Genomic DNA, 19,356 nt, shown 5'->3' on the forward strand with positions numbered 1-19,356 from the left:
ATTAGTGAACGAGTTAACTATGGGCCCGATTGTCCAGCTTGCCTTGCTACCCATCTACCAGTCGGTAGCTCCGCTATTTCAATAAGATAGAATTGTCCTGTCTGTACGGTGTACTACTCCATACTTGGTATATATATACCTCTTCTGAGGTAGTAATATGCATACTTCCCCCACATATGCGCCTGCGCGCATCCCTGCAACAGGCTTTGGATTCAGCGCTAATCAAGTTGAGCTTGCTGGGACCGGCTGCTTTGTGTAGATCTGGTAACACTGGCCTCGCGGATTAAAGAGCCCAGCCATCCAGCCCTAGGAAACCTACAGCCAATTGAAAGCGCATATATGAGCGACTCGGAAACCACTCGTGTATCATGAGCTACTGTGGCGAATACTAGACTGATAGCTTTTGTGTACAGCTTGATATTCCTCTATCCTCTCCGAGTGCGAAGCGATTAGCTACCCTCCTTTAGGTTGTGGAGTTTTGTGGTATCGCCGGCACAAGAGATACTCTATCAACTCAAAGCCCCGCAGTGAATTTTGTTCGACGACACAGATAGAGCTCAATTTGCTCCATAGATATTGATCATGAGGTAGTGGATGTTGTGATCCCAAAAAAGGGGGTAGGATCATCACAAATTATATTTTGTAGAGGCTGGTTGTCCACCACTCCTAGTCCGGCTAATCTTGACCTCGACCGGAGGCTAGTCTGATTCTTCCCTCAGACCAGCGACTTCTTATCCTCTCTATCAATGATGGCAAGCCAAAGGTCCAATGACACAGCATCCCAGCGACGAAGCCAATTCCAGCATTCTTAAATGCAACCAACAATCCAACCGTTACGATCATCACTGTCCATCTCCGCTTCCTCTCTTCGTCAGTGAGTTTGACCTCAGCTAGTCCCAGAGTCGGTAAAGAGCTTGAACGGTCATTGTTTCCTAGGTCCCATGCACGCGTAGTGTTGAGACTCTCCCCAACGCTCGCAAGTTCTAAACCTGCGGCGATCACCATCACCGCCAGAAATGCTGTCGGGAATGAATACAATAGATCGAGAAGGGTATTTCCGAGGAAGATGCCAACGATGAGCTTCACAGCCCCAAGAAATATGATGCTTGCCCCTGAACGAGCACCGAAGCGGTACTGTGCCGCCAGGCCTCCCGACCCGTGACAGACGGGCATGCATCCCACACATGTTCCCACGAGATTCATCATAGCCACGCTGAAGCCAATCGACGTGATAGATGGAGTGCGAACATCAGGGAGCAGATCTCCTGCGAGGTGCACCACGGCAATGATAGAATTCAGCGTAGTAAGCGGAATCTGACCGATGCCCGCCTGGATGATCCCAACTTTCCAATCGTCCGTTGTGGGCTGCACAGCCCTGGGTATCCAAATGCTAAAGTGAGGCAAATCCCCATGTCCCGAAGTAGCCAAGGAAACAAATGCAAATACCAATCCCAGCAGAAACAGGATCAGCCCATACGGCACACGACGGTAGATATTCGTGACCAGCAACCCTACAAGGGCGGCAATCACCCACAGGTAATTGTCTGCCCACCGCGGTTCAATCCATCCCATCTTACCCTTCAGCTTGGCGCCGGCAGAAATCACCAACGACAGCCCGGCACCAACCTGGATGCCCTTTACCACAGGGATCGGCACCGCGTTCGCAAACCATCTCAAAGCGCTGGTGGCGGTAAAGACAAATATCACCACGCCGGCGAAGATGCCCGCGGCCGCGATCTGGTCGCCATCAAAGTCTCGAGCGATGGCGACGGCAGCAATGGCTTTCATGGGTTGAACGGGTAGCGGGATACCGAAGAACCAGCCAGTGAAGATGTTGTACAAGCCGGAGAAAACGAGGGTGGCGGGGAGCGAAATGGAGTCATTGACTGCCAGGGCGATGAGGATGGGCAGAAAGGTGCCGAGATCACCGAGAGCTCCCGAAATCTCGGTCAGGGGCTGACCGCGGAAGGTTGTCCAGTTGCGCGAAGAGAAGCGACTGAAGCGCATAGTCTGATCGGTAGGGGAAAACGAGGTTAACTGGCCAATGACTAACATGTAACCTGCGAGCTGAGATCTTGGGGGGTGGGAGGAATGAATATTCAGCACGGAGGGCTCTAGGCCGGGATACCCAGAGCATCGGAACGGCCCATAACGGCGCCTAGCGTTAGTAACCCACCATCATGACCTTCGAACCCAAACTAGTTACCGAAAGGAACAAGCAACTCGTTGATTGAACCCTGGCATCTGAGAGTCGGCTTCCTGAGAGTAACTTTTTTGGAGCGCTTTTCAGTCTTCCAAATCATAACTAACACCTAACTAACTAGTCACGTGTCTGAGAGTTGCTCCCGAAAGGTTAAGCTTGACGCGCTGCATCTTGGAGACCTCGTGTGGACGGAGTACTCAAGTACACTTCCACAGCACGGGCTTCTTTGGTAAAAATGACAGAATGTCTGCTCACCATGAGCATCGAGCATCTCTTGAACAAGTCCTTGACTTTTCTCCACTCCCGCCGTCCCTGAACACTGATGAAGTGGCACGGGCTAGAGGCGTCTTCAAGAAGCTCATAAGCCACTGCGAGCCAGTACAAAGGAGCAAGCCATATAAGAGGGTGACCCTAGCTCGCTCAACATATGAACATGTCCAGTCACAGGAGATCTTTTTACATCAGTTTTTCGTCTTCCTTGATGCCCAAGAACACCCCAGTGAACCAGACTTTGAACGGGGAATATCTCGATTTTCCGGCTTTGATCCTGCTGCTTCCGTCTCTGAGAAGATAGAGGCAGAAAAAGCTGTCAACTCATTTGCAGAATACCTATTCAACAACTTCTTTTTACCGTGTATGTATAACTACTTCTTTTCGGGCCCTACATGAACTCTGTCTTATGCTTTCTTCATAGTGAAAGCATCAGGGAATAAAACATCGCAACCAACCCCAGCAGCGTTAACATCTTCAGTCGAAAATGTGGTTGGAACTCTTGGAAGATTATCGGTTCTCCGCCGCGATTGTTTGATTCGTGATCACCATCGATGTGTTGTTACGCGCATGTTTGATATCCGAGAAGCCGAAAGAAGATTCGACAAGGACGGGACAAACGCGGAGGACGACGATGGTTCTACGTTGATTTACGCTCCTGGACAATTCGAATATCTTGAAGTCGCACACATAATTCCTCATTCAATCATGTCATCAATGTCAACAGGAAGTTCAGCAGAGTTGGTGCGTAATCCCTTCACCCTTATACCAAACTTTTGTATGGAAAAAGGTCAAGGCCATCCTCGGTCAAATGTCTGAAAGAGATCAATTTGCCTACGTGACTGGTCTCCATTTTCTAACTTGACTTCTTTCTGTTAGAACCAGTCCAAGAAGAATGCTCTTGCAATACTGCGCATGTTTGACCCAAGTGCGATTCATTTGATTGAGGGCTCTGATATTGACCATTCGACAAATGCTATTTCTCTAACGCTTGGCCTCCACCAGTTTTTTGGCGACTTTAAGTTTTATTTTGAAGAGATGGATCCCACTACCTATCCCCAGCACACCTACAGAATAGATTCCAAGAAAACAAACCCATTCGCTCGTCCAGAGGGCCTTCCAGTCACAAGGACCTTGTTTCTTTCGCCTCACCATACCATTGACCCACCGTCCCGGAAATTGCTGGCCATCCACCGAGCAATTTGTGTTATTCTTCATCTCAGTGGTGCTGGTGAATATATCGATCGAATCATGCGTGACATGGAGGAGGTCCATGTGAGAAGTGATGGCTCTACAGAGCTTGGCCGCATTGTCTCCCTAAAGTTGGGCAGTTGGCTTGGTGGAGTCTCAGCATAATATCCATTTCCCTTTTGCAGCGGGCGTGTACAGAGTATGGCGTGGAGATCCTCTGTTAATGTACTCCGTACCCCGTACTCTGTAGGCGATCCGGTTATAGTTAATCACTGTCAGTTGAAGTATAGTTATTAGAACAGTATATTTATTAATCATACGATCTTTCCGGAACTTTCCTAAGTGAGTAATTCCTCCAGCCCACTAGCTAAGTTACCAGATCGTCCAAAATCCCGTACAGCAGGATCACGTGGTGATAGCAGGATCCGTTGTTATCTTTGTGCTGACACCGGAGCAGCTTGATGTCAAGAGCACAATGCGACGCCCCAGCATTCAATAACTTTCCTCATCATCGCTTGTCGATAATCAATTCCATCCTCTGGCAGACATGGATCCCGATGCTGCGCCTCCCGACACAGCGCCCAGCGCTTTCAATTACATCCTCAGCTTCCTTCTAGTCGGGATCGCATGGGGTTTCACAACGCCCTTCATCCGCCGCGCCGCCGTGGAATTTAACGCGAGAAACGAGCAAAAGACACAAGTTGGGCGTGATGTGGGGGGTGGGCGAATGACAAGAGGAGGTTCATGGATTAAGCGGAAACTCACGTCACTGTTTTGGACGGTTGTAAATCTTCTGAGAACACCTGGATATGCGGTGCCATTGTTATTGAACCTCTCAGGAAGCGTATGGTTTTTCTTGCTAGTTGGAAAGCACGGTACGGAGTACAATTCCCATGATGAGCACTTTTTGGAACTCGTGGGGAGAGCCCGAGCTAATTCCGCTGCAGAGCTGAGTTTAACTGTGCCGATTACCAACTCCATGGCGTTCTTATTTACGGTGGTGGGGGAGTGGTACGTGGAGGGGAAGGTCATTTCAAAACGTATGTTCTATGTTAATCTCAGTATCCTCCGTTTAGGGTCTCATTTTTATACTAACTCGGCAATTGTCCATGTTAGAAACTTGGCTGGGGATGCTACTTGTCCTCAGCGGCATCGCCTTATGTGTGCACTCAAAGAATACGTAAACATGCTTGAAGTAGCTAGAAATTTTTTCTATACCAACTTCTATCCTCTCAATTCTGCTTTATCAAAATGCCCTCACAAGAAGCAGGAGCAGTTTTGGCCTTGGCCCGAGGAATTCCGTGGTGTTTATGCCTTCCCAGCCTCTGAATTGGAATCGTATGCGTAAAGGAAGAAGGCGACCCGAGATAAAACCCGAACAAGGGGCTGAATTTGGGGACGACGACCTCATAGGTATAATCGGCTATCCTTCGCGGATCAAACCCAAGCTGATGCCGTAAGATCATGCAACTAAGGCTTATTCTTGTTCCCTGATCTCATTGTCCTTTCATTGTTCTCGTCAGTCTCATCATCCCTGGCACCTTTATACTTGTTATCATCCTCACTAGTTAGTCTTGCTATTTTACATTCTGACTTGTGTGGTAATGGGCCATACTACATCCAAGAAACGATTCAAGAATTGGAAAAGAGCTCCATGCCTTTTGTGAATCATGAAGATACCCTCACAGTAGGAGAACCATTAGTAATAGCCTATTCCAACGGGCGGACCCAATGGATATTGCACGATTCAAATGCCCTTGATATTCACAGGTTGTTTGTTTTGAAAGTTTCAGAGTTTTCGTCCACATCTAGGCATGTACAACCACATACCTTCCTGTGTGAGCACTTCTAACAAGAATGGGCTGAAGGAGTCCAGATTCCACCCATATTCAAGGATCACTTCTATGAGTTGCGATGCCTGTTTTGTCAGCTGAGTGCAGCGAATAAGAAAAGTTGGCGCTGAGGCAGACATGGTATGTATCAACATTGCTCAAGTAGATCTTTATTGAGAACCCGTTTAAACTCTCAGTTGCGTCTGGTTACTGTGAACCATGACCAACTTTCCCAGCCATTTCGTGTTGCTAATGCGGCAGATGATAAGTTGTTGAAGGACGAGCTGAAATTCCTTACGATCTTGTCAAACGCCACCAAGCTCGACGATGCTGTGAACGTTAAAGAAATTCGAACCGATCTCCTGAAGCTTGGTGGGGGGGTGCACCGGTGCAGCGGCCTGTGATTCTCCAGTAAGAGTTGTGGAGGGCTCTGAGGTACTCTAGTAGGCTGTTGGGGTTAATCTTAAATGGTTCTTATACTCTGTACTCCGTACTCCGTACAGATTGTTATCATGCATCTGATACACAGTGGAGCTGCCGCGGGCGTTAAAATTCTATTCCTAGTACGGAGTACGGAGTACATATTATTCTTCTTGTACGGAGTAGATCCATCAAAGCTGAAAAAACAAGCAAGGCCGAAGCTCCGTGCAGCCACAAACTTGCCAACTCTCTAAAAATAGAGACCGTTCGGGTATGGCGCTAGAGCAAAACAGGACTAGATGCATCGCTCCTTAGCTTGTCAGCTGCCGAGGCTGGACAGGGGTAAGCCTAACACAGCCACAGGCCAGAGCAGCACACGATGGTCTGCTCGCAGCTATCCCCAACAACGATATCGTTCTCTTGCCTGACGATGTCGGCTCAGACACCGTATCAATTGCACTGTTATAGAAAGCAAGAGTTGCTATCCGTCAATCCAAATGGGATCTAAGCGGAAAATCCACTCTCTTTTCAGATTACCATGTTCCGCAGTCTTTTCCACCGTCCGCCATCACGAGCACGCCTGCGACGACTGAGATGGCTACGGTTGCTTTTGCTGGCGTTTATCACCTTCTTCGTCATTGATCTTTGGCGCATCTCTCAATCCGGTTCTCCCTCCGTCATCAAACCAGCGCCTCCTCTAGATATACGGCATCAGGAGAGGGTTTTTATAGCCAGCATCCATTGGAACAACGAGTCTATTCTTCGCTCGCACTGGAATGATGCGCTGCTGGATCTTGTACAAAAGCTAGGACCAGAGCACGTATATGTTTCGATTCTGGAGAGCGGGAGCTGGGATGGAAGTAAAGATGCGCTGAGGGCCCTAGACACTGAGCTGGAGAAACTGGGAGTGGAAAGAAAGATCGTTTTGGAAGATATCACACATATAGATGAGATCCAACGTATGCCGTCATCCGATGAGCCGGGCTGGATTTGGACTGTAAGAGGCAAGAAGGAACTGAGACGCATTCCGTACCTATCACGGTTGAGAAACCGAGTGATGGACGAGTTGACAGCTCTGGCGTCGAGGACCGAGGCCAAGAGGACTTTTGATAAGGTACTCTGGCTGAACGATGTCGTGTTCACTGTAGGCAGACCTACCTCGATCTCATATCTGTTGACTAACCTTGGTCCATAGGCTCACGATGCCTTGAATATTCTAGGCACTCGAGAAGGAGATTACGCCGCTGCGTGCTCTCTTGACTTTTCCAAGCCACCAGCCTACTACGACACATTCGCTCTTCGAGATTCTTCCGGCGCAAAGGCAATTACTCATACATGGCCGTATTTTCTTTCGTCCATGTCTCGCCATGCCATGATGGCCGGGTTCCCCGTGCCGGTACAATCATGTTGGAACGGAATCGTCGCTTTCGATGCCACTCCGTTTTATGAAAGGCCTCCTCTCGTATTCCGTGGCATCTCCGACGGCCTAGCGAAATATCACCTTGAAGGCTCTGAATGCTGTCTGATTCATGCCGACAATCCCCTCACGCCGGTAAAAGGTGTGTGGCTAAACCCAGATGTCCGTGTTGGATATAACGAAAAAGCATACGCGAACGTTCACCCGCGCCACTCAGCCATCTGGCCCAGCGCAGGTGAGAAGCTTTTGGGCATATGGCAAAACAGAGTTGCCCGCTTGATCAATTTTCCCCGGAGGACGATCGAAGACATGGTCGTCTCTTGGAGAGTGCGTTCTTGGAAGGCGAATGGGCTAGAGAGGGAAGAGCATGGCGTCCATTGTCTCATTAATGAAATGCAGGTGCTGGTTGGAAATGGGTGGGCACATCTTTGAATGGAGTTTTGAGAAAGGTTTCGTCGCTTCTATATCCCGGATACTTTGAAATCAGACATCTACCAGCCATACCTGGAGTTTTTAAGCGTAAACCGAACGACTCCGGTTAACCCCTGGGACATGCAAGCTTGCCAACATATTTCAACTCGAGGGCTTGGAAATTCAACTTCTGGTGGCAAAACGAGAAGCATAAAACTAGTTACCCGGTGTAAAAACAAAACTTCTCTCATCCCACCTCTCAAGCAAGCTTCGCGAGGCAGTCAGGACTCATAGTTTGGGCGAATAAGACTGTCAACACATAACTTTTAACACTCGCCATCATCAATTACGGGTTTGTCTCTCCCGGAGCAGCTCAACCGCTCCCTGGGAATCCAGTCACTTTCAGGCCTTGGAGATCGCGCCATACTTTTTGGTGGATATCAAAGACGAACAGTGCGCACAACATTGATAAGAAATCATTTTGATTGCCCTCCCAGAGAACATTTATGAAGAGACTGAGCACCCCCTCAATTGGCAATGGAGTGACCCTGTTGTCAAGTGAAACATTTCAAGCAAAATGAAACAGAGCAGAGACAGGTCATTTTCCCATGCAACACACCGCGTCAAAAGTGAAACTTCTACTTTTTGGTCAAGGCCCGAGAGAGCAAACCAGCCAATCATGAATCCAACATGGATATCAAACTTTCTTCCTCCCGGTTTCCTGGTTCCCCCATTCCCTCTCCTTTGTCGCCTGGCTAAACCTGCCTGTCTCCATTTCCTCCCTTCCCTGCATCTGAATCTCCCGGTCCTTTGCTATACCTTCTTCATCATGTGCCATTCGGTCAACCACCTCCCGGGCCTTACCACGAATCTCCTCACCCGCCCCCTATTCAAATGAGCCAACATGTCAGCACGCCTTCAGCAAGCATACAAAACCAAAACCTGATCTGAAAACCATACATGCACCCCGGCCATGAAGCCTTTCACACCACCTTCCCTCTCTGGCATCGCTGCCGTCCTCTCCCCGTGACTCCCTGCGCTCATAGGTGGCGCCGCACCCATCGGTCCCGTACTCGACCCTGCTGCCCGTCCCCCTTCAGATCCCTGAATTCCACCTACTCCCTCTCCCGCCTGCCCGGATCCCGCCATCCGGGTAGTTTCGCTCATGGTGCCTGTGGACGTGGTGGAAGGGGCAGATGGGTCAGTAGACAGGCTGGAAGTGGCGCCAGCGGAGGCGTGGGTGCCGTGGACGTTGAGAGCGTCACCGCCGGTGGTGAGGCGGGTTCCGGTGGGATCGGTGGTGGAAAGGGATGGTTTGGATGGGGGAATCTTGGAGTCGCCGTATTCGCGTTGGGCGGCCATGGGCGACGCCTTTTTCTTTCTTTTTTAGTTTGGCTGCCGAACTAGTGAGAGAAGATAATTGGAATGATGGCGCTTGATGTATGCGCGGTATACGCGATGGCGCCCCGGTCAACTCTTTGCTCGTGGAGTAGGGAGTCAGCTGGCACAAGTCGCCTCCATAGACATCCAAAACCTATGCCTTACATCGCAGGCAGGCTTGCAATTCCGAGCCTCTTGACGTCATCTCCAATTGCAGGAGAGCAGGATTCTGTCTCGAGCTTATCCAGGAGTCAATTGATGATAGGCTTCAAACCCTAATGTAAATGCAAATTCACCGTAACCCGTTGATGCCAAGTGACAGGTACCTCAGGCACCGAAGCGATATATCGACCCCTGGAATCTTGTGCACAACCGGGGAAAATTTGCACACATGGCTTCAAAAGACTATAACATCGGTCGCAATACAGTAATTTGAAAATGAAAATGAATACCCCCCGGCATCAAAGAACAAAAAGCAACAGTTCTATTGTACATACATACATGCATCATGAAGGGCACTGAGCCCTCATAGAAATTATAGCATGCCAGGACATAACATAGGAGTCCAAACAATCACATACACCCATAATGCGATATCACAAACCAGCGCCACTCAGCGAACCATATCAAAATGGTGCACCGGTAATATGCGTGCAAAGGTACTCCGTATACTCGTCAAATCATTGTAAACCGTGCCCGACAAACGATATGTTTCCAAGGAAGAAAAAAGGGGTATCACATTTCAGCATGACGACTTGAGCCGGTAGACCAAGTCGCAACGGAAATAATCCGATTATACACCACGGAACTAAATAGCTCCTGTGTCAGTTGTACAATCGTAATGGAAGTCGACGTTCGGGTAGGGACTCACCATTCTAACAACCAAGAACCACATGGCCCCGATAAACCTAAACAGTGACAGCCCGGCAACACTCCACAACACAACGGCCATGTAAATTGCGCTCCGCTGAGTCTCAGTTGACTCGTTCACATCAATTCTCTCCAAGCCAACGGCATTCAAGACCAATGCACCAAGCGCAAAATTGCAGAAGATCCACACCAAAACGACGGAACTTCGGAATCCTTTGTAGTAGTCTTCTTGTTTCTCCTCTTCCGTTGTCTTTCGAACTTCCTTTGGCGGTTTGGAAGCGAACTTCTGCAGCTCGGCGTCGTACTGAGCGTTGAGATCTCCGTCATCTTGCGGGATCTCAACGTCAACTTTACCACCGGGCTTGAGGTTAGCCGAAGGAAGCTTTTCGGGCTTGTCATCGCCTTTGGTTCCCCACGTGATATCATGGGTGTTACAGAAGGCATAAATGTTGAGGACGTTGATATATGTAGGAGTAAGAAGGATGTATTGAAGGAACTGTACGAGAGAATTAGTTGGCCAACCTACATAGTATACGCGCATGAAAACTCACTGATGTAAACATATGCCACGGATCGAAAAACAGAATGGAAGCGACAAGCCAGAGCACGTACGTCGACATCAGCGACACAATCATCGAAAAGAATTGCAGGTTACTGAATATCGCAGAGAAGCTGAAGCTGCCATCCGCAACCTCGTGCTGTATGGACCTCACGGTTACATAGATCGCCGCAAACGTGAGATATATCATGATAATAACCCAGAAACAGGTCATGGTCATGTAAAGCTTATTCGATCCCTGTGGGCGATTCCCCAACGCCAGGACGAAGCACGTCACGAGGGTTGCGAGATAAAGCCACTCGAATACAACGCCCAAAACGTTTCCAACCTGTCCGAGAAGGTCTTTGGTTCCAAGGGAAGTTGTCAAGATGCGGAAGACAAGGAAGAAATTACCCTGAAAATGGTTAGCTGCCCCTGGCCCTCGTGTGTATGTATGTATGTGGGTGGGTGGGTGTGTCGCCGACTTACGATCGCAAACCATGCAAACAGCATATTGATCGTCTGATAGATAAATTCAATAAGCAGCATGAATTTTCTGGAGGCACTGTGATCGCTCCTCCAGATCTGGTAAAAGTGGGTGATAGCGTAGACGGCAGCAAAGAAACTTCCATTCAACCAACGCCGGCGCTGAAGAATAAACTCCGCCATACGATCGGGAACGTCAGTTTCACCGTTAGCGGACTTGACGTACTGCAAGATCCAACGGCAGTTGCGCTTAGACACCAGTTCGAAGCAAAGAATTCGATCCTCTGCCAAGTACATATTTGCAGTGAAGATACCAGCGTTGGCACCATGCATCTTCTCACCTGCAAAGTATTTTTCTAAAGGACCTTGACCGTTCTTATCATTCTGAAGGGCCACATAGCGGTAAGCTGAAAAGGCACCTGGGAGCACGGAGATGAATCCAAAAGCCGACTCCAGTGGCTTGTCGAGAATGTTGCTCATTTTGTACTCAAAGTTCTGAGTGGCAACGAGCGGATTGATCAATTTCTTGCCGTGGTCCAACATAACCTTGATCTCTCCACAAGCACCGCCGCACATTGGTTCCAGGTCGAAGGCGCGCCAAAGATGGTAGATGGAATCCTTTCCCGGTTTGGTACCAGCGTCGATGAGCACGCATATATTCGGGTCCAAGACTCGTCCGAACGCCTGGAAAAACCAACGGTGGGAATTGATTTTCTTCTGATTCTTCTCCTTCAGGCAAAACAGCATCTGCACCGGCATACCTCGGCGCGGCTTGAGAAGGACCTGGTTGCCTTTCAGTTCCATTCCCATCTGTGTTGTGTATTCGTAGATATGGGCAGTGACGTCCTTTCCGTTGACCTGTTGCTTCGCAATTCCGTCTTGATATACACCCAAACCGGCCAGAACGGCGCGCGTCCGTGGATTGATTTTTGCACGTCCGTCACTCACGACGCAGACGACAATCTTCTTCCACGCTTCCTTGCCCCAGGTCTTACTGTTTGTCCGAGAGCACATGTAATCGATGTTCTTGAAGACACCGATCATCGTTCGCGCAAAGAGGAAGTCATCTTCATTGTACATCGTAACGACGATAAACAGTTCAGTATGTCGGGGCTTGGCAAACAGCCTTTGGCGAAGGGTGAAACGCTCGTTGTAAAAATCAGCGGGATCACAGGTTGCGGCTGAGTATCGCATGTGCGTAAATTCATCGCGTTCCGGCGGCGCGGCGTGGTTGACCTGGCTCAGCAGCCTGGGAGGGATCGGGCAGTCAAGAACCAAGTTTCCGTTAAACAACTGAACCTCCTTCACGGTCTTCCATCGTCTTATCGGCGCCGGGCTCGGTGTGGGAAGCGTTGCAACAGAGCCATCGTTATAGCCTCCGGTCTCTGAATGAGGGGTCTCCCCAAAGGGACTGTCTGACTGTAGAATGGGGGCGTGGTCGTCGTGATACTGTTGCGGGTAATTTGTCAAGTCGTAGGTATCGACAGTGGATGGGGTGGGTTGGTACGGAGGGTTATAGTAGGAGTCATGGTGGGCTTCAGGGGAGAGAGTATAGTCTCTAGGTGGGCCGGGAGAGGGTCGATAGGGATTATGTTCTTCAAAGGTCTCGTTGTGTCCGTAGGAGTTTTGGATGTTGTCGACAGAATACTAGAGGATGAGAAGCACGATGAGCCATCACCCAAAAAAGCGGGAAGACCAAGGGCACACAAAGCCGGGGAGCATACCGTGGGCTGGTCCAACAATCGATCGGCCGAGGGCATTGGGATATGGCCATATTGCTGGTATGGATCATCGCTCAGCTGATATAGCGGTCTGCCGGGGGAGGATCTGCGATGAGGATGGAGATTCTGAGGATCCATTACGGGTTCCGGGTCGTCGTCTACGACAGGATCTAACGGAAAACAAACACTGGGGGTCAGTACTGGAGGTGAAACATCGGCTTTTGCTGCAGGCCTGTCGGTGAGGGCGGGTGGTTGTTGGAAACGAAACGAGCGGAGATGCTGCTATCGTCGAGAGCAAACACAAGGAAACAAGCAATCAGGCTTCAAGATGGAGGGGAGGGGAACACAGAGAGAGAGAGAGAGAGAGAGAGAGAGGCAATACGAAGTGCGGGATGACGTTTGCAAAGCGTCGTCAATACGGAGTAGAGAGAAGAGACAAGAGCAGGTTGCGCGGACAGCCAAGGCTCATGTTTCAGAGCTACCTGCGAGCAACCGTAGCCACGTTCTGGCAGAGATCGCGGTGCCAGGTCTCAGAGAGTGACAGACGGTCAAAAGGAAGATGTAAAACAAGACGAAGGGACATTGTTCGGCGACGTTGGGGAGAGAAAGAAGGAAGCGCAGCCCTATTTCTTTTTTTTTCCCCCCCTGGCCGTCGCGCCGGTGACGGCCTTTTGGCTTGTACAGAGCAGTGATGTTTTGCACTTACTGGGCAATCTGTTGTACGACATGGTGACTCTGGGGCAGCCTGATTGCCCCGGTGAACGAGTGGTCCAGAAGCAGAGCGAGTATATTTAAGGCGAGTCGCAGGTGTTATATCGATCGTTTGAGCGAGCGAGTGTGTTGTTTTTCCCCCCCGCGCAGCGAGGCCGGTTGACGGGGAGATCACACGATCAGCAAAGGCAAAGACGGGCAGATGGAGAGACACAAGAGTCACAGGCAGCAGACATAGACAGACACACAGAGAGAGAGAGAGAGATGGGAGATAGAAGAGCGAAAAGAGAGACTGTGAGAGAAGCAGGCAGCAAAAAAGAAGAGCAAGTGAGAGAGAGAGAGAGAGAGAGAGAGAGAGAGAGAGAGAGAGAGAGAGAGAGAGAGAGGAGATTGTTCTTCAAGCAGAGAGAGAGACTCGCGATGGGCTTCAGGCAAAGCTTCACGGCGAGGCGCTGCACGCCAAGCACGCGTGGCTGAGCTTTCGTCTCGGCGCCAACCAGCCACGCTGCGAACAAGCATCTGGAGGACGGAGTTGTCGTGGGCCAGTTTGACGACGACGACGAACGACTGGAAGACACTAAAAAAAAAAAAAATGGTTCTGGGGAAACTGGGCTCGTGTTTGCCCGTCCGCTTCCACGGTTCATCGCCCGATCCTCTCCGGGTTCGCAGCACAAACTCTCCCACCGGCTTCACGACCGACTCGTCCGCTGCCATTGGGCAATTGGCTGTGAACCTCGCTTTACACACACACACACACTTTTGACCGCCCGCAGCGTGTCTCGAACGACACAGCCAGAAACCTTAACCGCCGCCAGCTGAACGTCGCCCGCCGTCAACCTCCTCATTGGCCGCGTTCCCGCTTCCTGCAGCCGTTCCGCCTGCTCCCTGGAGTGCCAAGTCGCATCGCCCGCGCTTTCGCCCTTTTCGCCGTCTCACCAATCTCCGCTGCCGTCATGCGCCATACGCAGATGGTCCTCTCTCTTTCTGCTTCCTGAATCGCGGTAGGACTGTCAATGACAGTGAAAGTGAGAAGGGCTTTTTTTGTCCCCTCACCGATAGCTCCATCAGCTAGGTTAAATAACAAGTTATGTATGAATGTAATTAACTATGTAATTATTATATTTACTAACTAACTAGTTATAAGTACTTGGTTATGCTAACAGCTAAACGCTGGCTCTTCTAGTATCGACTGTCAAGACACGTCCTGTCTGGATGGAGGAGGCCTCTCACTATATATATGTATGTATGTATGCTATGTACATACACGCATACATTCATGTTCGGTGCGATCGACTTTTACGCAATCGGACCATAAAAGCTAAACTTCCCCTGAGGATCGTACTTCTGCTTCAGTTTTCGCAGACGGCTCTGGCGCCACTCCTGTGCTCCGAACCACTGCTGCGGCGTCTCGTCTCCAAACGCATAGTTCACGTACGCATGGAGCTCATTTCGCCCAGTTCCCTCGTGGATGATCTCACGGAGTCGCGTTCCCAACGTCGCAGCCTTCTCGTCGCGTTCCGCGCCCACACGCTCGTAGCTGAGGAGCGGTGCCGCCAGGATGCTGTCCCCCCGGTAGGCAAAAGCCGACGAGGAGCTGTCGATCGACTGCACTTTTCTCACCGAGTAGCCCTCAAACATGAAGATCGAGTTGAAAAACGGAGTACCGCTGTGCGCCTCGGACGCGAACAGCTCGTATGCCTTCTTCTGGGCTGCAACATTGTACGATTCCAGGTAGATGGGGAATCGCGGGTTGGCAAGCCCGGCCTTTTGGCACGGCGGAGACGTGATGGCGATGCCAGTCCACCTGGCGAGGTCTCTGTACGTTCCTACCAGGCGTTCAATGGCAAGCGGTCCGAGCTTCCGGAAAGGTTCTGTGATCTCGGGGTCCACGGCCTTGACGCCTTCCTGGATGATGTAGAACACGATGACGGGCTAGGCAAGAGAAAGACGGTAAGGGAAAAGGTTCGCTCAGGCAGAGAGAAAGAGGGAGTGAGAAGAAGAGGGGGGGGCGGGAGTGTGTTGCAAGTTCGTTATGCGTGTCTAACTCACTTTGTTCGGGTCAACCGTAGGAATGTTGAGCCAGTATGACCAGTTGGTCACATCGGCTCGTCTCTTGCCCTCCCGGAGGAGGTGCTCGTTGGTTGCTTGGTAGATGGCCTCGACTTTGTCGCCCCTGAAGGTGAGCGTCTCGATGGCCCAGTCGCGGTGCTCGATATCAAAGATCTTTGCGGTGGCCGAGGTGACGATGCCGAAGTTCTGGCCGGCGCCCTTCATCCCCCACCAGAGATCGGATTTTGGGTTGATTGTTCTCAAACTTCCGTTGGCCAACACCACATCCATCGAAACGAGCTGGTCAGCTATAAGCCCGTGGTGTCCCTGGAGCCAGCCGTGGCCACCTCCCAGTGCGGGTCCAAGGTAGCTAACACATTCGCATGCTCCAGTCACTGTACTCCCCTCCCGGGGCCAGAGTCAACACGGGTTTTTCTTTTCTTTTCTTTTCTTTCTTTTCTTTTTTTTCCCTTCTTTCTTTTTTCTCGGCTTGTAGACTTACCAGTTTGCTTTCCAGCCGCCCAAAGCGTGTCAGTGACCAGCTTGGACAACGTTCCACCGCCTATCTTGGCTGTTTGCCCATTTTTGGCAATTTTGACACCGCTCAGCTGCTTCATAAAAATCTCAATGCCACAATCCATCCTCCCCAGCGTCGTGAGCGCGCCATGCGCTGTGTTGTACGCCAGGAAAGGCACTCGCTTCTTGTTTGCAAATTTCACCTAGAAAGTCGCCATTGTTGTGATAAGCAATATCGTCAAAAATTAACCTAATCAAATATTGAAGAAAGGTACAATCCCACCGTTTCAGCAACGTCATTTGCCGTGCCGGGAACCACGACGACGTTCACTCTGGGAGTCTCCAGCACCGACCATCGTGTTGATGCGGCTTCGAACTCGCCAGAACCTGGGAGGTATATGTGAGCGGCGCCCGACAGCTTCTTCACAAGGTCCTTTTCCACGTCGTCAACCCAGCCCAGTCCTTGTGGACAGCTACCATCAACAGGGCTGCGGTCAACAAGCTCATGTACGACACGAGCTGCTGAGCTTGTCGCCCACAGGGCCAGGGCCGAGGCGACTTTTATCGGAAGCCAGTGCATTCTGGCACGGGAGAAGAAGAACAATAACAGAACACAAGGAATCCCTCAACAAGCTACCCCGGACGCATAACCGCATAGAGCATTCCTTGCCCTACAACGTGAGCGTCGCGGCAGCGACATGTATTTATTTGCCGGAAGTGACCTGGTCTTCCGGACGGGCCATCCCCGCTTCAGCAACCCTTGCAGGGATAGTTTCCTAATACCCGAGCTTGGGATCCCGGTGGTTTTGTGCCATGATCGTAGAATCCAATTGGGTAGGTTGCCATTGATCCAGGCCCGGCCAAGGCGTGGGATGTCGTGGTTGCATCCTTCTGCAGGGATCTATACCCTGTCATATCCTCGCTGGTCCCAGAACCCTCACAAAGTCGTTCTTCCCAGCCACAACAACAAGGGGCCGATATGCAGTGGTTTGGTGCATGCCGACGACAAGGACCGTTGATATCAATATCAAGTTGTCATATTACCCAGTCCTCTGTTCCCTACCCTAGTTTATCTCCGCCTTCAAGATACCTCCGAGAGTTTGCAATTCGGGCTCCATCGGGGACACGTCCAGTGGATCGTGAGAAGCTAAAATTGTTCGATCTCGATTTACTTTGTACCCCTGTCGTGTCCAGCCATCGCTGGACCAATATTTGACTTTCTTCATTCCAGCGATGATCCCTGATTGGCCAGTGACAGCGACTCCGTTTGCCTCAAAGTTCACGAGACGGCAGCCAGGGTCCTTTCTTCATCCCGGGGGCACAGTGGCAGGAACTCTACTTCGTATTGCGTGAATGCAAATTCCAAGATGAGACTACAAGGGGTGGAAACAGAGCATATGAAAATCTGTTGTTGATCAAAGACTTTCAGAATTTTGCTCCTGACTCCTTTGCGGATGGAAGGCCACATCATCACCTTTTTTCAATTCACGTCGACCACGCCGAGTATTGTGGAAGATGCGCTGAACATCTCATTTTGCATGATTATTCGCTTGTGATGTTGGCCAGGAGCCCACCGCCGGATCCAGCGGCGCAGGCTGCCGCTGAAGAGGCTTTCCGCAAGTCAACTATCGAGATATGGACGCTCTTTGCGATTGGAGTTTCCGCAACGGTTCTTAGGACTTCCGCCCGAGTGAGCGCTGTGGGTTTCAGGAATCTTCGTCCCGACGACTACCTGGTGTGGGTTGGCGTTGTTCGTGCCCCAAAATATCTGATCTGTCCCACACAGTCTCAGCCGGGTTGCTGATTTACCCGTCAAAACATGTCCGCAGATACTCTACGCATGTCAATCGGCTCTCGGGTATAGCATAGGCAATTCTGCTAAGGGCCTCGCAAACAATAGCCTGACGGACGCTGAAAGGGCTGCACTGTCCATCAATGATCCAGAGTACCAATTCAGGTGCGTGTGTCCGTCCTGTGAATGCGGAGCTGAAGAGCGTACCGAGGGACACGGTCGGGGACATCAATAGACTGATCCTGAGTCGCTATTTAGGGTGATTGGCTCCAAAATACAGGTAGCCGGATGGACGGTATATTCGGGCTTGATCTCGGTTCTTAAGTTGTCGGTGCTCTCGTTCTACATTCGACTTACGGTATGCATAGCGTGCCTTCGATAACTCTCGACTCTCTTCTCCGTACCAGAGAGAAGTAAGGACTAACAAGATCAACAGGAGGGCCTTGGCCGACGCTATCGTATTCAGATTCAAATCGGATTCGCTCTTGTAATCGGAACTTTTTTTGGCGCTATAATAACAATCTTCACAGCTTGCCGGCCATTCCACAGATACTGGCAGATTTACCCAGATCCTGGCAGTCAGTTAGCCCTTCGTACTTTTCTTGCCGGTGCCCGTCCCCTGAAGCTGACAGGCTTTTCCTATTTCTCTTTTTAGACTTCTGTCAGGCTGGAGTGTCCAAGCCAATCATATGGATCTCATTTGCGGCAAATGTATTGACTGACATCTATTTGATATTAATCCCTCTTCCCATGCTTTGGAGATCTAGGTTGAGGATGATTAAGAAAATAGCGTCGAGTATTGTCCTCGGAGCTGGTGTGTTTGTTCTCGTCTGCGCGACTCTAAAGAGTGTTTTTGTCTTAGTCGTGAGTCTCCTCTTCTTTTTGCCGTAGCAAACTCGGCAGGGCTCCTCTGACTCGCTCCAAGGACCCCGTCAATGGCCCCCAGCTTGCCGGCACATGGGGCGTCCGTGAAGCCTTCGTTGCAGTGATGACGACCAATCTCCCGATGATATTCCCCGTCATCCGGTCCTTGCTGACCCCGCTATTCGGCAAGGCCCTGGCATCGACTCAGAAGAAGTCCTACAAATCACCAGCCGGTGTCCAGACCATTGGCGGCGGCGGCGGTGGTTCTTCCTACAGCCGGAATCGTCATCGCCGTGAACCTCCAGATACGCTCACCACCGGCTTAACACTCAACGGGAGTGAGGAACGAATCGTGGAATGCAACATTAAGATGCAGGAGTTAGAGACGTTTGCGGCGCCGGCGTCTGTGTCTGCTGAACTCCCTTCGAGGGGCATCTTGGTCTCCAACTCAGTTGAGGTCCTGCACGAGGACAGAAGAAGCAGCCACAACGGCGAACATCGTGTGGAGCGTGTCCGTGAAGCTTGGTGACCACCTTGCTTCAAATGAGCTATGATGTTGAACGTGTACAGTTCGCTGGGTGCTCCAGGGAAAAAGAAAAGTAATGCCACTGTTTAATATTTTGTATCGTACATAGGTCGAAACTTTTATTTTCGTATATTCTTAAGCCGGTAATTTATGATTTCG

General features: G+C 50.5%; 8 protein-coding genes across 8 annotated transcripts; 4 read left to right on the forward strand and 4 right to left on the reverse strand.

Annotated features, from left to right (window-relative positions):
• Positions 1-590: 590 nt before the first annotated feature.
• Positions 591-2,178, reverse strand: D8B26_000057 (uncharacterized protein). The gene has a single exon (XM_003067725.2). It carries the CDS (start codon positions 2,053-2,055, stop codon positions 676-678), a length of 1,380 nt encoding a protein of 459 aa, XP_003067771.2. The 5' UTR covers positions 2,056-2,178; the 3' UTR covers positions 591-675.
• Positions 2,179-2,446: 268 nt separating this feature from the next.
• On the forward strand, positions 2,447-3,942 carry D8B26_000058 (uncharacterized protein; the record flags this gene model as incomplete). The annotated part of the gene is made up of 3 exons (XM_003067724.2): positions 2,447-2,837; positions 2,898-3,217; positions 3,353-3,942. 3 exons carry the CDS (start codon positions 2,447-2,449, stop codon positions 3,827-3,829), a joined length of 1,188 nt encoding a protein of 395 aa, XP_003067770.1. The 3' UTR covers positions 3,830-3,942.
• Positions 3,943-4,130: 188 nt separating this feature from the next.
• On the forward strand, positions 4,131-5,329 carry D8B26_000059 (uncharacterized protein). Its single transcript, XM_003067723.2, has 3 exons — positions 4,131-4,539; positions 4,612-4,704; positions 4,781-5,329. Exons 1-3 carry the CDS (start codon positions 4,212-4,214, stop codon positions 4,846-4,848), a joined length of 489 nt encoding a protein of 162 aa, XP_003067769.1. The 5' UTR covers positions 4,131-4,211; the 3' UTR covers positions 4,849-5,329.
• A 1,072-nt stretch (positions 5,330-6,401) lies between these two features.
• On the forward strand, positions 6,402-7,976 carry D8B26_000060 (uncharacterized protein). Its single transcript, XM_003067722.2, has 2 exons — positions 6,402-7,060; positions 7,112-7,976. The coding sequence occupies exons 1-2, from the start codon at positions 6,455-6,457 to the stop codon at positions 7,763-7,765; spliced, it is 1,260 nt and encodes a 419-aa protein (XP_003067768.1). The 5' UTR covers positions 6,402-6,454; the 3' UTR covers positions 7,766-7,976.
• Positions 7,977-8,441: 465 nt separating this feature from the next.
• CHS1_1 (Chitin synthase, class 1) lies at positions 8,442-9,106 on the reverse strand (the record flags this gene model as incomplete). Its single annotated transcript, XM_003067721.2, has 2 exons — positions 8,442-8,630; positions 8,705-9,106. 2 exons carry the CDS (start codon positions 9,104-9,106, stop codon positions 8,442-8,444), a joined length of 591 nt encoding a protein of 196 aa, XP_003067767.2.
• Positions 9,107-9,917: 811 nt separating this feature from the next.
• CHS1_2 (Chitin synthase, class 1) lies at positions 9,918-14,134 on the reverse strand (the record flags this gene model as incomplete). The annotated part of the gene is made up of 6 exons (XM_066123103.1): positions 13,446-14,134; positions 12,743-12,909; positions 11,022-12,665; positions 10,546-10,947; positions 9,996-10,490; positions 9,918-9,932 (listed from the first exon to the last, which is right to left on the reverse strand). The coding sequence occupies exons 1-6, from the start codon at positions 13,465-13,467 to the stop codon at positions 9,918-9,920; spliced, it is 2,745 nt and encodes a 914-aa protein (XP_065979175.1). The 5' UTR covers positions 13,468-14,134.
• A 460-nt stretch (positions 14,135-14,594) lies between these two features.
• On the reverse strand, positions 14,595-16,689 carry D8B26_000063 (uncharacterized protein). Its single transcript, XM_003067719.2, has 4 exons — positions 16,299-16,689; positions 16,002-16,218; positions 15,500-15,894; positions 14,595-15,382 (listed from the first exon to the last, which is right to left on the reverse strand). Exons 1-4 carry the CDS (start codon positions 16,593-16,595, stop codon positions 14,747-14,749), a joined length of 1,545 nt encoding a protein of 514 aa, XP_003067765.2. The 5' UTR covers positions 16,596-16,689; the 3' UTR covers positions 14,595-14,746.
• A 640-nt stretch (positions 16,690-17,329) lies between these two features.
• Positions 17,330-19,341, forward strand: D8B26_000064 (uncharacterized protein). The gene is made up of 6 exons (XM_066123104.1): positions 17,330-17,765; positions 17,845-17,972; positions 18,066-18,165; positions 18,244-18,385; positions 18,463-18,671; positions 18,733-19,341. Exons 1-6 carry the CDS (start codon positions 17,571-17,573, stop codon positions 19,198-19,200), a joined length of 1,242 nt encoding a protein of 413 aa, XP_065979176.1. The 5' UTR covers positions 17,330-17,570; the 3' UTR covers positions 19,201-19,341.
• Positions 19,342-19,356: the final 15 nt, after the last annotated feature.

The sequence above is a fragment of the Coccidioides posadasii genome, chromosome 1, assembly GCF_018416015.2.
Source record: "Coccidioides posadasii str. Silveira chromosome 1, complete sequence".
Taxonomy (NCBI): domain Eukaryota; kingdom Fungi; phylum Ascomycota; class Eurotiomycetes; order Onygenales; family Onygenaceae; genus Coccidioides; species Coccidioides posadasii.

What these genes read in the sequence shown, in the direction of transcription:
- D8B26_000064 (XM_066123104.1), top strand. Translation starts at nt 17,571, where the DNA reads ATGTTGGCCAGGAGCCCACCGCCGGATCCAGCGGCGCAGGCTGCCGCT. An exon ending in ACCTGGTGTGGGTTGGCGTT is followed by an intron (nt 17,766 to 17,844) that starts GTTCGTGCCCCA and finishes ACATGTCCGCAG; the next exon opens with ATACTCTACGCATGTCAATC. An exon ending in GATCCAGAGTACCAATTCAG is followed by an intron (nt 17,973 to 18,065) that starts GTGCGTGTGTCC and finishes GTCGCTATTTAG; the next exon opens with GGTGATTGGCTCCAAAATAC.
- D8B26_000057 (XM_003067725.2), bottom strand. Translation starts at nt 2,055, where the DNA reads ATGTTAGTCATTGGCCAGTTAACCTCGTTTTCCCCTACCGATCAGACT.
- D8B26_000060 (XM_003067722.2), top strand. Translation starts at nt 6,455, where the DNA reads ATGTTCCGCAGTCTTTTCCACCGTCCGCCATCACGAGCACGCCTGCGA. An exon ending in TGAACGATGTCGTGTTCACT is followed by an intron (nt 7,061 to 7,111) that starts GTAGGCAGACCT and finishes CTTGGTCCATAG; the next exon opens with GCTCACGATGCCTTGAATAT.
- D8B26_000063 (XM_003067719.2), bottom strand. Translation starts at nt 16,595, where the DNA reads ATGCACTGGCTTCCGATAAAAGTCGCCTCGGCCCTGGCCCTGTGGGCG. An exon ending in GGCGGCTGGAAAGCAAACTG is followed by an intron (nt 15,895 to 16,001) that starts GTAAGTCTACAA and finishes AGGGGAGTACAG; the next exon opens with TGACTGGAGCATGCGAATGT. An exon ending in CTACGGTTGACCCGAACAAA is followed by an intron (nt 15,383 to 15,499) that starts GTGAGTTAGACA and finishes TCTCTTGCCTAG; the next exon opens with CCCGTCATCGTGTTCTACAT.
- D8B26_000059 (XM_003067723.2), top strand. Translation starts at nt 4,212, where the DNA reads ATGGATCCCGATGCTGCGCCTCCCGACACAGCGCCCAGCGCTTTCAAT. An exon ending in CTTGCTAGTTGGAAAGCACG is followed by an intron (nt 4,540 to 4,611) that starts GTACGGAGTACA and finishes ATTCCGCTGCAG; the next exon opens with AGCTGAGTTTAACTGTGCCG. An exon ending in GGGGAAGGTCATTTCAAAAC is followed by an intron (nt 4,705 to 4,780) that starts GTATGTTCTATG and finishes TGTCCATGTTAG; the next exon opens with AAACTTGGCTGGGGATGCTA.